Raw genomic sequence first — 15469 nt, forward strand, 5'->3', positions numbered from 1 at the left:
CAATTTACACCGTCTTCAGCACAAGGGCTGTACAGACTGAACAATCACTAACATTAGGCAACGGACAACACGAAACACCCAGTAGCCCAGCGATGAATTTTTCGTTTGACGAAAAGTTTCCACCGACTGAAGCGGGAATCGAACCCACACTTCGTGGCACACTACGCCTAGACCACTGACGCCGCTAACCGCAAGGCCACGAAGCCCACAATTAGAGATCTGCTTCGCAAATCTCACGCTTGAGATTTTGATGCAAAATCAACTTAATCAACTCAAACCTTAAAAAGTGATTCAGTCGCAAAACCCGGCAAAAACTCGTGAAACCCGAATGTTGTTGTTTACGTTAGAAAGGATTAACATAATTTTAGCAGACTAACAAGAAATTATTGCCGTGTGTGAGTAAATTGTGGAAATACGAGACAATGAGTTAAAAAGGTGAGCCAACTCATCCATGATTTTGTGACTGCTGAGTTGCATGATTGACAACTCACGCATGAAACATCTCAAGCGTGAGTTGTGAGAAATTGAGTTTTTTACAACACTGTTCGAGATAACCCGAATTAGAAAATTATTCCATTCATATTAAAATATCTATATTTTAACTGATCGTTTGAATAAATGAATTAGGTTTTGAAAACAATCAATCACTCAGTGGCGGCTCGTAATTACACGTTTTATCTGTTCTACGACTTTGAAAACGACTAATTTTGCATATTTAGATTATAAAACAAACATTAAACGCTAATTTGTTATTGTATGAACATGTGGATTTAATCATTTGGAATAGCCACTGATATCACTAGTAATAAATTATTATTGTTCAACAACGTTCAAGCATTCATTATAGAGACGTGTTTATGTATAGAAATAGTTTACCAAAGCCGTATAGAAAACAGTGTCAAGAGTTGATTCATGGATAAATGTATAGTTTATTTGTTGGAATTTCAAATACAATTTCTTATTATTAATAGTACTCGCTTTAGAAGTTCTGTACGAGTTTCTGACAAACTCTTTGAATTTTTTGGTTGTTATTTCTAACCATCTCTGGCTTATTCTCCGGAGGAGTTTTGATGATATTTAGAGAGATAACCTGCCTTTAATTTCATACTCATCAGATCACGAAAAAAGTGACTTTAGTGACCATTTTCGTGAAAAAAGTGACTTTAGTGACTTTTTGTTGAAAATAGTGACTTTTTAGTGACCAGGTCGAAAAAAGTGACCAAGTCACTAAAAAGTGACTTGCTACCAGCCCTGTAAAGGACATTTTCTCGACTTCCCTGGACATAGAATATCTTCGTACATGCCACACGATATACACATGGAAAAGTGGTCAGTTGGCGTCTGTTGATAACTGCGGAAGGCTCTTCCTCAGTTGTAGTAAGAATTACTAAGAGTCTTTGGCTTACCTTTAGAAGCAGTTTTATTGTTTTTTTTGTGAAATACTATTGTAGAAAGTTTACGAACAATTCGTTTAGCAGATCTGTCAGACATTCGTCCTGGCTTTTGACAAAAACACCACAAATCAACCCATAATCGTTTTGTAAGTTTTGGAAGATTTTTTTCCAATGTTATTTAGATTTCCAAAAATATAAATACATTTCCAACAGAATTGTGTACGAAATATTTATCCTGATATTTTTTTTCAGAAAATAAGCCAAGAATCCCTAAAATGTATCCTTATATGATTTCCAAATCATACTATCTTTGTCTTTAGAATAAAATAAATCTTAAAAAAAATTTCTATTGCTGTTCGAGTTTAACAAGCTGACCCAGCCTATAGATTCTATATCATTAGATTACGTAAATAAAAGCTCATATTACTAAACAATGACTTTAGTGTCTTTAACCATTTTACTGGAAAAAGTGACTTTTTAGTGACCAAACCACTAAAAAGTAATTCGCTACCAGCCATGCTCTTCCCTCCAATCACAAGGATGAGGTGAAGCAGCTAGACACCAAGGGCTCGGAAAGTTTCGGCCCCTTGAACCGAGTTCGGTAGAGGTCATTGGCGTCCTGAAGAAGAGCTGTGCAGATGTGGGGCTTCCCGTAGGATTCGGAAAGCTTTCCTCGATGCAATTCACAAGAGGCAAAAGGATGCAGTTGAAAGCATGCACGTAGGGGAGCGGCAAGGCATCAGTTTTTGGATTTTAGTGGAATATTACGAGAGCGAAACGAAATGGTCAGACAGACGGTTGGAGATTCGGCAGTTGAAGTTGGTACAATTGAGTTTTTCAAGAGGAACCTCTTGAGCATCTCATTATCTGACCGGCAGAATTTTGTATTGGGTACAGCCGTAGAGCCAGGGAAGAAGAAACGATAGGGTTAAAGGGTACTTGCACGATGTCATAATTGGATGCTAGGTAATGGCAAAGGAATGGTAGACTGTCTTAGTTAAAAATAGTATCTAAAACTAGATAAATGATTATTGAGATTTTCAACTAGCTTATTGATAAAAAAAATCAATTTTCCTAGTGCTTTACTTTGCTTGATAAGCAAAGATGCTTTTAATTTAAGTAAAGCTGATAATAAGCACTGCAAATTTGTAAAAATAATACTTTTCTCTCAATTATAATCCATCATATTGAAAATTCTTGTAATAATCTTGTATGAAATTTGCATAATGATTTCGTTCACAAAAGTACGTTATCTTATTTTCTAAAATGCTTTCAAAACTTTTGCATTATTTGGAATTTTTTGAGCGCTATTGGAATAAACACAATCTCGAGAATGTGGTAATTCCAACGAACTGCACTGTCGTAAAGCGCAAGTCAGTCCCATCTGCATTTTCGTCAAAATTGAGTTGAGTTCAGTTTTCAACATATGTTGCAATGCTCTTTCAGCTGCACTAGTGAGTTAATCTAATTTGTTAGGAAAAATTAGGAAAAAAACAGCAAGTAAAATAGTCCCATAATGAAAAGTAATCGCATATCAGTCCCACTACAGGTTTCCGCACCGTGTAACACAAAAAAGAACCATGTTTTGATTATCTTTATATTTTTCTCGGAAAGATATTGTAGTGAAAACCTAATTGTGAAAGTTTTGATAAAATTTGAACATGTTCCAATCTTCTGGAATTTTTCGAATATTCGTATGGAAAAGGAGTTTGGAAACTTCATAGCCCATTTTCTCAATGCCTGCTTTTTACAGATGAGACTGACTTGCGATTCACGGCAGTGCACAACGTCAAAAAATCGTATTTACAATTGAACAAATTTCACCGATCGACTATTTTCAATATGAATTGTCAATGCCGACAGGTCTCGGAACCGAATTTCACACCCGACGACTATCGTTCGATATTGGAATTTTCAAATGTAAATTCCTCGATTTTTACAGCGCCCTGAACGAGCGCGGGTCCTGGCAGGCAACAGATAGTTCACTAGTGAAAACCAACTTGATCTCCATTCGTTTTCCCCGCTACACTGGTCGACAATGGAAAAGTTATCAAGAGATTCTATAACATTGCAACATGATATTATGATTACAAGTTTGAAGCTTTTTTTATTGTTGAGTAAGCTCGCAACCTCACTAGACGTACATAGGACGAGCGCGGTAGCACATTTGGGAGTACGTTTGGGTGAACGATATTTCAGAAAACTACTAATATTTCACTCCGGGAAAGTTGCATTCACTTTGTTTGGTCTTTCGCTGAGTCATCATAGTGCAATCGCTTTAAAAACTCGATTTTTGTTTTCGGTTATATATGTCGACCAGTGTTATTAGCCAGACGTGGGTGAAAGGAAGGCACCCCCGAAAACCCAACCGAAGAGACGTGCTTGTTGCGTGTAAGGACTTTCCCTTCCCGCCCAACAAACGTAAAAGGAAAACTGTCGGTCCAACGAATTTCCATTTTCGCGTGCTATTCGTCTCCACTGCTTCCGGTTGGGAGACGGCTGAAAGGGAAAACCTACCGCTTTCGGTTCCTTTTCATCGACCAGTAGTGTACTGGAAAGTACAATACTTAGGCCACCCCTCCGAGGAAGTGATTGTCCGACCATCACGAGGCCACACTATGGGCAACCAGGCGGTTAAAAATTTAAAAATGGGTTGTTCTTATTCGTGTCTTTGTTGATCATTTCATACCCAATACATGTCTTCTTCTTCTTTTTGGCGTTACGTCCCGACTGGGACAAAGCCTGCTTCTCAGATAAGTATTCTTATGAGCACTTCCACAGTTATTAACTGAGAGCTTCCTTTGCCGAATGACCATTTTTGCATGTGTAACCGTGTGGCAGGTACGAAGATACTCTATGCCCTGGGAATCGAGAAGATTTCCTTTTACGAAAAGATCCTCGACCAGCGGGATTCGAACCCACGACCCTCAGCATGGTCATGCCGAATAGCTGCGCGTTTACCGCTACGGCTATCTGGGCCCCTACATGTATTACCCCCCAATGCCCATTTTTTTTTATTTTCGATCGAAATATCCTTTTTCGTTATCTAAACACTTTTTGGGAAATGATTTATTTTTATTCACGAATTTATGAATTTTTGTTTTCGATATTTATATTTTTTTATTTTTGAACATCCCTATCCTTTTAAAATTTTTTTTGAAGCATCTTCTGGAAGCTGATTTTTGGCAACGATAAAAATTTAAGTTTTTACGGTACTTTCGAAAATATTAAATTATATTTTCTGAACATATTTTATTTTCCGTGTAACTAAAGGAAAAACAGGTTTGCAATTATTATAAAAACACCAGGCTGTTCTTCTGTCATAGGCTGATTGTAGAAAAATATAAAAGGTACGATTTTTTGTATTACACAATTAATGAACCTCAGGCATTTGCAGATTATAAAAAAAAAACAATTTTTCAAATATTTTTCTAAAATACAAAAATAATCAAAATTCATAAAACACTTTCCTGATATGCGTGTTATGAGCGAAGATTTGAGGCAAAAATTAAATCATTTTGATTTCCTTTGGATAATCATTGCAAGATCTCAAGCCACAGTATGCCAAAGTTAAGGAAAGCTTTATATCACAGGGCTGATAACGACTGAGTTTTCCTCAAAATAACTTTAAATAAACTTTAATGATCCCGTGCCTAAAAACGAACAGAAACAATAAGAGACCGAACAGGAATTAGAAACAAAATTAAACCTAAAGAGAATCAGGTGATAAGAGTTTCCATAAGCGGTCCTTGGAGTATGCAACCATACAATTGTCTAAGGATATTTGTATTTTTTTTAGTTTTTGAGTTCCTCGTTACATTCTGACAAGTATTGCTGTTCATATAATTGAATGTACCAAAAAAAAAAACAACCATTAATTCAGGTGCTTGCTTAAAGCATACTTCAGGTATTATTCTGAAAATTTATTTAGAAATGCAATGAGTGATTTTTACGATATTTCTACAAGAATTCCGTTATAAATACCACTAGAAATTACTCCAGAAATCCGACCAAAAAGTTTTTTTTTTTCGAATTATTATTTTAAAACGCGTTTCTCTCTAAGCCATCCATAAATTCATCCAGTTATTCTTTCATCGATTTTCCTATGATTTCATCTAAGAATTCCGTCTAGGGAATCTCTGAGAACAGAGGCGCTTCAACGTTCGAAACAAACGTTGGCAAATATTTTGTGCACATTGAAGCTAACAATAATTTTAATCAAGTGGAATCCTAGGTTGGAAATTATTAGTTACTATAATTGAGGAGCTCAAACGTAAAGGAGTGCGACTTTTTGGTTAGTTTTGAATTGTGTTGAGAAAACTGTTTCCAGGCGTTCTAACGATATTTTCGAATAGAAAAAAAAATATAACTATTAGAAGACTGTCTTGTTTTTTTTTTTGACTATCATATAATTTGAATAGAATGAAACATTGTTGGAAAAACTTCAAAGTAGATTTTCTCAAGACTAGTTTTTGTCACTGACATCTCTTTGTTTCCAGTCCCTCATCTTCATACCAGTCGATACCACAAGACTAAGAAAGCTTTTCGATTTTACTGGGCTGGTAGCGACTGAGTACCTTAAAAGTAAGACATTAGACAATAGACATAATAGCCTGTGAAAAGAGACCTAAAATATTGAAAGCTTTTTTGGGAATTCCTCTGAAAATGTCTCCAGTGAAAAGCCAAGGATTTTTTTTATTAATAATGAACAAAGTTCTCTGAAATAACTCATGGACTCTTGCGGAACTTTTGGAAGATTTCCCAAATAATTTTCTAAGATAATCGAAATAAAAATCAATCGAATTTCGGGATACTATTTCGCGGAGTTTTATGAAAAAAAAAAAAATTCTCGAAAATCATTGCACAGAATCTTTATTATTGGAAAAATTGCTGTAGTATTAACTGGTGGGAAAACATAAATAAACTTTCGAAGATTGCTTTTTAAGCAACTTTTTAGGAAATGATTGAAAAACTGCAAGGGTAATACTTTAATGAAATGCTGGAGAAATAACTAGAACAAATTTGTTGGAATCGAATTTGCTCGAAGAACTCGTCAAGGAATATAAGATTTCTGGGAGGAAACGTGGATGAATTCTTGAAGGAATTAACATGAACAAGCGGAGGAATCATTTCAGGATTTCTTGAAAAAAAAACGCTCAATCTAGTTTTTCAAAAACTCTGCAATGAACCTTTGTGGATTTCCTCGCAAAAAAAATCAATAGAAATCTTTTTAGGACCTGTTTAGAGTAACAACTGGAGAATTCGGTGGAAGGATTAGTGAAAAAATATCGGGAAGAAATTCTAGGATAGTTTGAAAAAAAAAAAATCAAAATTATACCTGCGGTAGTACTTTTAAGTTCTCAAGGATTTCCCGGAGCAAATTCCGCAAACAAATTTCTAAGCATCCTTTGAAAAATCGCTGGAAGCATTTCTGGAAGATTTGATAGGAAAATTTCTAGACGAATTTCTGCAGAGATCCCTGCAGAAAACCTGAAAGCATTTTGAATAAAATCACTATGATAATTCCTAACGCTTTTCGGGGAATCTAGTACGAATTTTTTGAAGAGCCTGTTGAACCCGCTATAGTCTCTGAAGGTTTATTAAGAGCCTCTACACATTTTTGTATCAGGATTCAATGCAAGCAGATAAGGGGAAAAAATACTTTTTAGAGACTTGCACTAAAATAGAGACCAGGTCTCTAAAAAAACCTACTACCAGTCCAGTCTTCAAGATCATTCATTGGATCAAATTTTATTATCATTCACATTAAAAATATGAATATTCTTCATATTTATATCCTGTTTAAATCAATTTTATTAAACAAATTTGGCAAAAATAATTTTCAGGAGAAACTGAAGACGCTTGAAAAATGCCATCAAATATGCCGATGCAATTTCTTCAACAATTCTGCAAAAAAAAACAATCTTTAGTAAATCGTCATAATCTGATCTAAATATTTTTATGGATAATGCCACAAAATATCAGTAAAAATTTGATCCAATAATTTTTAAGGAACTTATTAAGAACTACTTCCATATATTCCTACGGCAATTCTGAATCAGCCCTGAACTTCTGGATAATGTGCTGTGGGAGTTCTATGGGAATTGCTTTGAAAATCGTCAAGATTCAGCAATGCCTTGCTTAGATAGTATCAAGAGCAGGGCTGGGAATGGGAATGGTAATAGTAGTAGGCTTGAATTTAGAGAAACTCGCGTGACTCTTCTTAGTACAGTAGTCACAAATTTTCCAAGGAAGTCCTCAAAAACTTAATCCAGGAATTCTTTTAGGGATGTCTCCAAGGAAATGTCAAGGATATTTTTCTAAAATTTCATATGCGCTCGTCAGAGAATACAACCAAGCATTTGTCCATGGATAATTATTGAAGTTTCAATACCTCGTTGCGTGCTGCCAAGTATTGCTGGTCGTATAAGTATAATTACTTAAGGAAGTACTCGAGAAATATTTTGAAGAACTGGAAGAGTAATCCCTAAATGAGATGCTGGTGATATTCATACGGAAGTCTTAGAAGGAATTCCATGAGGAAATCCTATTGGAATTTATTGAGCAATATCTGGAAAAGTTCTCGATAGATTTCTTGGAGGATTATTTGTGGAAATTTCTGGGAGAAACCGTGGATGCATTCTTAAGAAAAAAGAAATATGGATACGATTAAAAGAATTTCTGAAAAAATCGGAAACTCCTGGAGGATTTTTTGCAAGAATTCCTTGAAAAATCTCTACATGAATTTAGCGTTAGCGTAGTTACGGTATACTTCGTAGATTAGATACTATAAATTTGATTTATTTATTTACGACCTTTTAACCGTACTGGTCATTCGAGTAGATACTATAAATATCCACGTTTTTCCTTCGATAATCTCATCCAGATTGCTTTCAGGAACAAGGCTTGCGGGTTAACCTTTATCTTATCTTAAACAAGAGTACCAAAACCATAATTACTGCTATTGCCGGCCACGCCCATCTTTACCGTAACTTGTGATAGGGAAAGTAAATGGCGACGAGAGGCCAACGACTCAGCGACACCCTCATAAGTGCTACGGAGTTGGGGATTGGAGGGGTATTAGGTCAGTATTCGCCTGAAAAGCTAGCGATGGACCCAGAGCATTTGTTGTTGAATTTCTACAAAAACTGTGGAATAAAACTTTGAGGATATCCTTGGAAGAACTCCTCTAGATTTTTAGGAAGATGTCCTAGATAAATCGGTGGAAGCATTAGTTGACAAATATTTGGGGGTAATACTGAGATAGTCTCTGGGATAATTTTCAGAGTAGTCCCTGTGGAAACTACTGATGGTAATGTAGTTTAAATTTTGCAAATTTTGGAAATAAATCTTCTAAGCATCCCATGAAAAACTGCTGGTGGAATTTCTGGGCGAATTATTGGACAATTCGGTGGAGAAAACTCTAGAAATTTCTTGAAGGATCACCAAAGGAGTCCCTGAAAGTATTCCAATAGAAATCTCTTGCAAAAACAACTAGAAAATTTTCAAATTCACTGAAACTTTCCCACGCAAATCTGAAAAATTCTGAAGAACCTGTAGAAGAGAGACGTTATGGCGTCTAAAGGTTTTTTTTATATTATAGGTCATGTTAGTTCAGATGTATGGAAATATTATTATAGTATATTATAGAGATCGATGTAGATTTGGAAAAGTTGTGACTATTTGTTGGTTTTAGGCAACAGCATAGTAATTTTTGGTCGAACTTCTATTGCATAAAACAAAAAAAAATCTTTTTCGTCGGTTATGTAAGGGCGTAGTTAAGCCTATTTTAAGGATTTTTTAGGGTGTATACTGCAATTAACCCTATTTTAATTTATTTTTTTTTATCAAAATCAGTTGTGTATTTTCAGGCAAACTTCACTTTATGACTGATAGAAAGCAGTCTTGTCATAAGAGTATCGATAGGGTGTAGTGCTACCTTGCACAGGGCACTTCCATGATTCACTCTGGCAGGGGGGGTTTTTCTCGACCGAATTGTCTGAAATTTTGCAATAAGAAGCACTTCGATGCGACACATATTATGGCCAAATATGAGCTCAGTAGATTTAAAAAAAAAAACCGCACTGCCGAAGTGAATCAAAAGTGCCAAGAATAGGATCCGGCTCTATTTTTTGTTTCAGTTAGCGAACTTTTGCCCCACACCAGGTTCATCCTCTTGCCCTACCGGTGGGTCGAAAGTTCGTTTAAGACAATCTGTTTTAAAACTGTTATAATTGCAAATGGGTAAACATGTTGACACTGGTTTATCAGAAAAATTGTAGCCAATAAGTGGCTGGGTCCGCTGAGTTATATTTGAGGACTGTTCAACTTGTTTTTTTTCTGAAAATATTGATTATTCCACTAAGGTTGAACTTTTTTTTTTTGGCCGCCAGATTGTATAGAATCTAGCCATAGTGGGCCAACTGAAGTGGGTGTAAACGAAATTTGAATAAATATTTGCGAAATAATTTCTGTGGCCACAAACTGTCAGGACGGGTGGACCGGCGCTATGTCCGCTACCATGCTCAAAGTGTGAAAAACCGTTCAACCTTGCGGAACAGAGACTTGGAAATCCATGATTCCGAGAAAGTATTCCGCCTGAAAATTGTCAAATTTCCTAGACAACTCACCTCATTGATGTGTTTGTAGGTTTTGATTAGATCCACGCTCAGCTTCCGCAGCGGTGCCGTCGTTGGGTCTCGAAAATGCGATGGTATTCGGGCTTGCATCGCCCGAATGTCTGTCGATGATGTAGGACTTATCGAACGCTACGAAGAAATAGGAAGGCAATCATTAGTTGCTGCCGAGGGGAGCCACCGAAGGAATCTGTTTTACCTGATGTATATCACGATGAGCGGCAGGTAAGTGTTCTTCTGTGACCAGTCTTCCGTAAAGCGGCGCATGATGCCTTTGCCGCGTTGAGTCAGGAACATTTCCGGATGCATATTGTGCTGCTACTGTAAAAGGGGAGAATAGAGAAAAAAAAACAATGTTAATGAGTATAGTTACAACCGTTGGTAAGTGTTTGAGTTGAAAGCATTTTTCGATAGGATTGATTGTTAATCTTTAAGATATATATTTGTAGTAGACTGATGATTAACACATAATAAATATACGATTTGAATGTATTACTTTTTCTACTGAAAAGTAAATTAATTGCATAAAATCCAATCTAATATGATTTAAATATTCGATTATTTGGAAAAAAAGTTCAATATGACTTATTAAGTCAACGCTATATTTGTCTCGACTTTAAAAGGAAAAACCTTTAAAAGACTGATGGGTTCTGCAAACTCTGGAAATGGGTTGTAAAGATAGAGACAGGGATAACCTAAAAATCCATAATGATTTAAAATCAACACGCTTATGAATCCAATGGACGATTTGACAACCAATCGTTGATCAGCTTTTTGTCATAGCAGGTGCCATGGATTATTACCTGAAAATTAAACTCATCAATACTTCGGAAGTCACAATGTCCGTTAGACCCGAAGCCATCACCGAATCGTTTCGTTGTATAAGAACAGCTGTCACAATGTAGCACAATTCCAAACCGCCTCATTTCAATCATCATAATAACAAACCATCAATGATTTACTACTGTATTCACACGACTTTTTTGGCAGCTGCAAGTCAAATGCTTCTCAATTTTGCTTATAAAGAAATATAATTCAGAAGAGATAACCTCGCCACCATGCCACTGAACGAGTGGTTCGCAATTACATTCGTCGACTGCAAACGGCTAGGAAGGCGACTGCGGCAGAATTCGGCAACCGTACCGGAAACACTTAATCAGGAAACCCGAGAGAAAGGTCAATTTTTGGCTATCGATTCGTGTCTATACATATGTCCGGAGTACGCCAAGAATAAAAAAGGCACCCGGGCCAATTGCCTGTGGTTCGTTTATATTTTTCTGGGATCCAACCGGACCAAGATTTCCGAGTCCGGTCAACCGAAACCCAAAGCATAATATTCATCGGTGGTTGGTTAGCCGGGAAGACCACTGCTCCCGGTCTTTCTACCGTGATGTGTTCGGATTGCGGTACGATTTGGAAATGCAGTTTGAATTCAAAATATCATAAACTCATATCTCTATTATGTAAGAAAATACATGATTTTTCGACGTAAACATCCAAATAATAATTGTTATCATCACAAAAGCTACAATTTGACATGCGACCGAAATTCCAATCAGAACGGTACAAATCCAGCAACCAAAACACGAGCCGCGAAGAGGAATATAAAAAATAATTGAACCGGAAATAAGGTTAACGAACTTCGATCTCCAAGCCGAAGTTTCTTGGGCTATGTCTGCTGCTGCTGCTGCCGCTGGCTGCTTTATGGCTTTGTTGTTGTTCTCCTCGCTGGAGGACTGAGCTGGAGGATGATGGTGGTGGTGGTGGTGTTGCGCGTTCTTAAGTAGAAGTTTGGTTGCTATAGCAGAACGGAGCAGCTGTTTGTATACATGTGGAAACAAGGCAGGGGAGTCTCTCAATCTTTCTTTGCTTATGGTGTTCTTTATGTTTGGATGGTTGGTTAAATGGACGTCCTTTTTTCAAAATGTAATTTTCTGATCCAAGTGTATTTGTATGTTTTGGTTATATGCCTATGCATTATTAAATTTTTGATCCTCGTTTTACAGTAAGCTTAATCCATCCTTACGATAGAGGAATTGATACAAACTTATTACACTATTCCTTTGATATATTGTTCTTGATTAATGCAATGTTTGATATGCAGATATGTAGTTATACTTTGAGAGGCGCCCAACTTGTCAATTTCTGTGTTGCAATCGAGGATTGAATAAATGAAAATCTGATGGCACATATTTCGAGTTATTAGTTTGATATTCAAAAACAAAACTTGGCATTATTACGTTCTTTTTGGAAAAACTTTCAGTAATTATTTTCAATTTTCATAACTTCTAAGGACTAAGGACAGAGGCTTTCCTTAGCCGAGTAGTCGGTCCGCAGCTACAAAGCAAAGCCATGCTGAAGGTGTCTGGATTCGATTCCCGGTCGGTCCAGGATCTTTTCGTAATGGAAATTTCCTTGACTTCCCTGGGCATTGAGTATCATCGTACCTGCTACACGATATACGAATGCAAAAATGGCAACTTTGGCAAAGAAAGATCTCAGTTAATAACTGTGGAAGTACAAAGAAATTTACGTTCAAACTAACGCCGAATATAAATGGCTCAACGATCATCTGTATAATGCCCATCAGGACAATCTGCAAAGAAGACTCAAGCATAATCCTAAAAGTTTCTGGAATTATGTCAATGATCAACGGAAGGAATCCGGTTTGCCATCAACGATGTCCAACGGAATTTTTGAAGCATATTCTACCGCGGGTATTGCCGATTTATTCCGTACTCAATTTAGTAGCGTTTTTACAGACGAACTAGTTAACCCACGTGTAGTAAACGAAGCAATCAGGATTGTTCTTCAACTTCCGACTTCCGTTCAGCGGTTCTACGCCACCGATGGAATTGTAAAATCAGCAGGAAAGGGATTGAAATCATCCACCAGAAGTGGGCCTGATGGAATCCCATCGCTTGTTCGAAAACGCTGCGTGGATTCACTAGCCTCGCCTTTAGCATCGATATTTAAGGTGAAGGTGAATCGAAGCCAAAGTTCAAATTTTCAAGAGCACGGATCTGGAGAACCGAACATCCATTTGAGCTGAAAACCTTATCGATTGGCCACCACCAGCTAGTGACCAATCGATTAAGTTTTCAGCTTAAACGGATGTTTGGTTCTCCAGATCCGTGCTCTTGAAAATTTGAAGTTTGGCTTCGATTTATCTTCACCTTAACTTATCTACTGGTATTTTTCCGAACAGCAGTTGTCCTCAGCCTAACTCATTAAGCGGGCCACTTTAATGTTTTCAAACCATGACACGGGCCGCATGGTATGTGAGGGCCAGGGTTGATAATCTTCGCAATCAAATGTAAAAAAGCCAACGACGACAAAGGATGAATTGTCTTCGTCACTTAACAGTTGAATGACTATTTGCTGCAGTAATTCTTGACTTAGATTTTGCATCATGACGAATCTTTGTTAGGGAGCTCTGAGCTGACTAAAACTATCAATCGTGTCATCGAAAAAGAATGAAGTATGGTGCGTAGTAAGCGAATTTACTACAAACGCCTTTTTCTTTGAGAAAGGCAATTATAAGGAATGAATAATGATTTGTTGGTTAATAGAATAGGGATGATTATACTGGATGACGATGTTTTTTTTTATTTCGTCATAGGTCGGCGAAGAATCTGGTGAGGATTCATTTCAATGATTTTATTTCTAAGTAATTGCAAAGATCATTTTCATGAACAGTAATATTGATGACATGCAACATCTGGAATCAACTTCAATGATTCTTTGAACTTTGTAAATCTTTAAATATTTTCAACCAAGTCAAAGCTCAAAAACTTTTTAATACATTTATGAGAAATTTCTGAGGTGCCTGGTCAAGACCAAGCTTTCTTTGAAGACTAGGACACATTTTAAGGACATAAACGCTGAACATTACTGGAAAGTGAAGAAATTTTTAAAAGTGTGAGGAAATTTTGAAGCCTTTAGTCTACCGATACTTTTTCTTTTGACTCGAAATAACTGCAAGATTTGAGGAACCTTGGGATGTTAGACAAACACCCAAGCTATTCCTGAGCTGATAAAGACAATCAGTACCTCATTATTTCCTGATAGTCATTCAATTGTTGAACATGTACAAAAGCAGACAAATGGCCCGTAATTTTAGAAGTTGGTTGCAAGATCTTAAGAATTTCAACGTTGTCATCAACAATGCAGTAGGAATTTTAAATATACCTACGTGCGGGCCACTTGACATAACTATCCAAAACTTGTTTGCGGGCCGCACAAAATGCTCTCGAGGGCAGTTTGTTGACCACTGAGCTAAAGCGCGAAACACAGGGCTGGTAGCAAAAAGTGGTGCCGAAAAAAGTTGTTTTAGTGACCAGATTTCAGAAATAAGTGACTAAATAGTGACTTCCGATTCTCGAAAAAGTGACTTAAAAATCAAAACGCAATTAGTTTCATTTCAGTTCTACTACACTGTTTTACGATAAAGAAGAGAATATCCAATATGATCTACTGAAGACATTAGGTTTAGTTGAGTATCAAATTTGGACATAGTTATTGTTATCAACTTCTAATATTGCACTGAAACTTCAAAGGCACAAATCTCGCAAATAAATATCCAACAAGAGTGCATTTTAACTTTGCTTTGTGAAAGCTTAAAATAAGAAGATCAGAAACATTTGCCAACTATTTATCCAGTTTAGTGCCTTTGAAAACGTGAGTAGGGACACAAATCGGCCATTATGGCGGTCATCTTTGGATTTCGATATGCTTCACTTTAAAATTTAGAAAAAAAATGACGTAACGTATAGATGAAGTTGGATCAAATATAATATTCACAAGAGGATACTTTCTATGTAATATTTGGCCATCAATCAATATTTAAAATTAAATCAAGCCTGAGTGAAATTGAAATTTGCCATAAGCAACTTTGATGGGAGGTACATTTGACCGAATAGTCATTTAGCATAAAGACGATAGATTAAGGCCGTTCATCTGAGTTATACTTTTAAAGCAGTTATTAGTACTAAGCTTCTGATATGTTCATCAAAATTACTAGAACACTTTCATGATTCACTTGGTTTTGGGTGTTATAGTCGATCAAATTGTCATAAACTATGTAATTAAAAATACTTTAATAGCGCTTTTTCTTGTCAAATATAAACTCCGTGGCTTTCTAAAACCTCTTGCAGAAGTGAATCAAAAGTGCCAAGAAGAGGATCCGACACCCCACATATCTTTTACGAAAGCATGCAAGATTTCATGAGCGAATCAATAGAAACGATACATTCTCTGAAGCATTTCTGTATTATGTACTAATCCATGGATATATGTTTTGGAAGCATTCTCAAAAAGCTTTGAAAGAGATTCTTTCAAAATGTATTCCCAGAAACTATTGATAATATACATTCCTAAAAGATGCTCAAATACAGTGAGAGGCAAAATAAAGTGCCCACCTTACCAGTTTTCGAATTT

General features: G+C 36.5%; 1 protein-coding gene across 3 annotated transcripts in view; it reads right to left on the bottom strand.

Annotated features, from left to right (window-relative positions):
* The window catches only part of LOC5577988 (serine/threonine-protein kinase minibrain), a 232117-nt gene that overhangs the window by 42331 nt on the left and 174317 nt on the right, over positions 1 to 15469 (bottom strand). For all 3 annotated transcript variants that reach the window (XM_021850450.1, XM_021850451.1, XM_021850452.1), the window contains 2 exons: positions 10230 to 10351; positions 10025 to 10162 (listed from right to left, as the gene is read on the bottom strand). In XM_021850450.1, the coding sequence (XP_021706142.1) occupies positions 10025 to 10162; positions 10230 to 10351 (260 nt within the window). The remainder of the gene's footprint in view (positions 1 to 10024; positions 10163 to 10229; positions 10352 to 15469) is intronic.

Source organism: Aedes aegypti, chromosome 3 (assembly GCF_002204515.2).
Source record: "Aedes aegypti strain LVP_AGWG chromosome 3, AaegL5.0 Primary Assembly, whole genome shotgun sequence".
NCBI classification, from domain to species: Eukaryota; Metazoa; Arthropoda; class Insecta; order Diptera; family Culicidae; genus Aedes; species Aedes aegypti.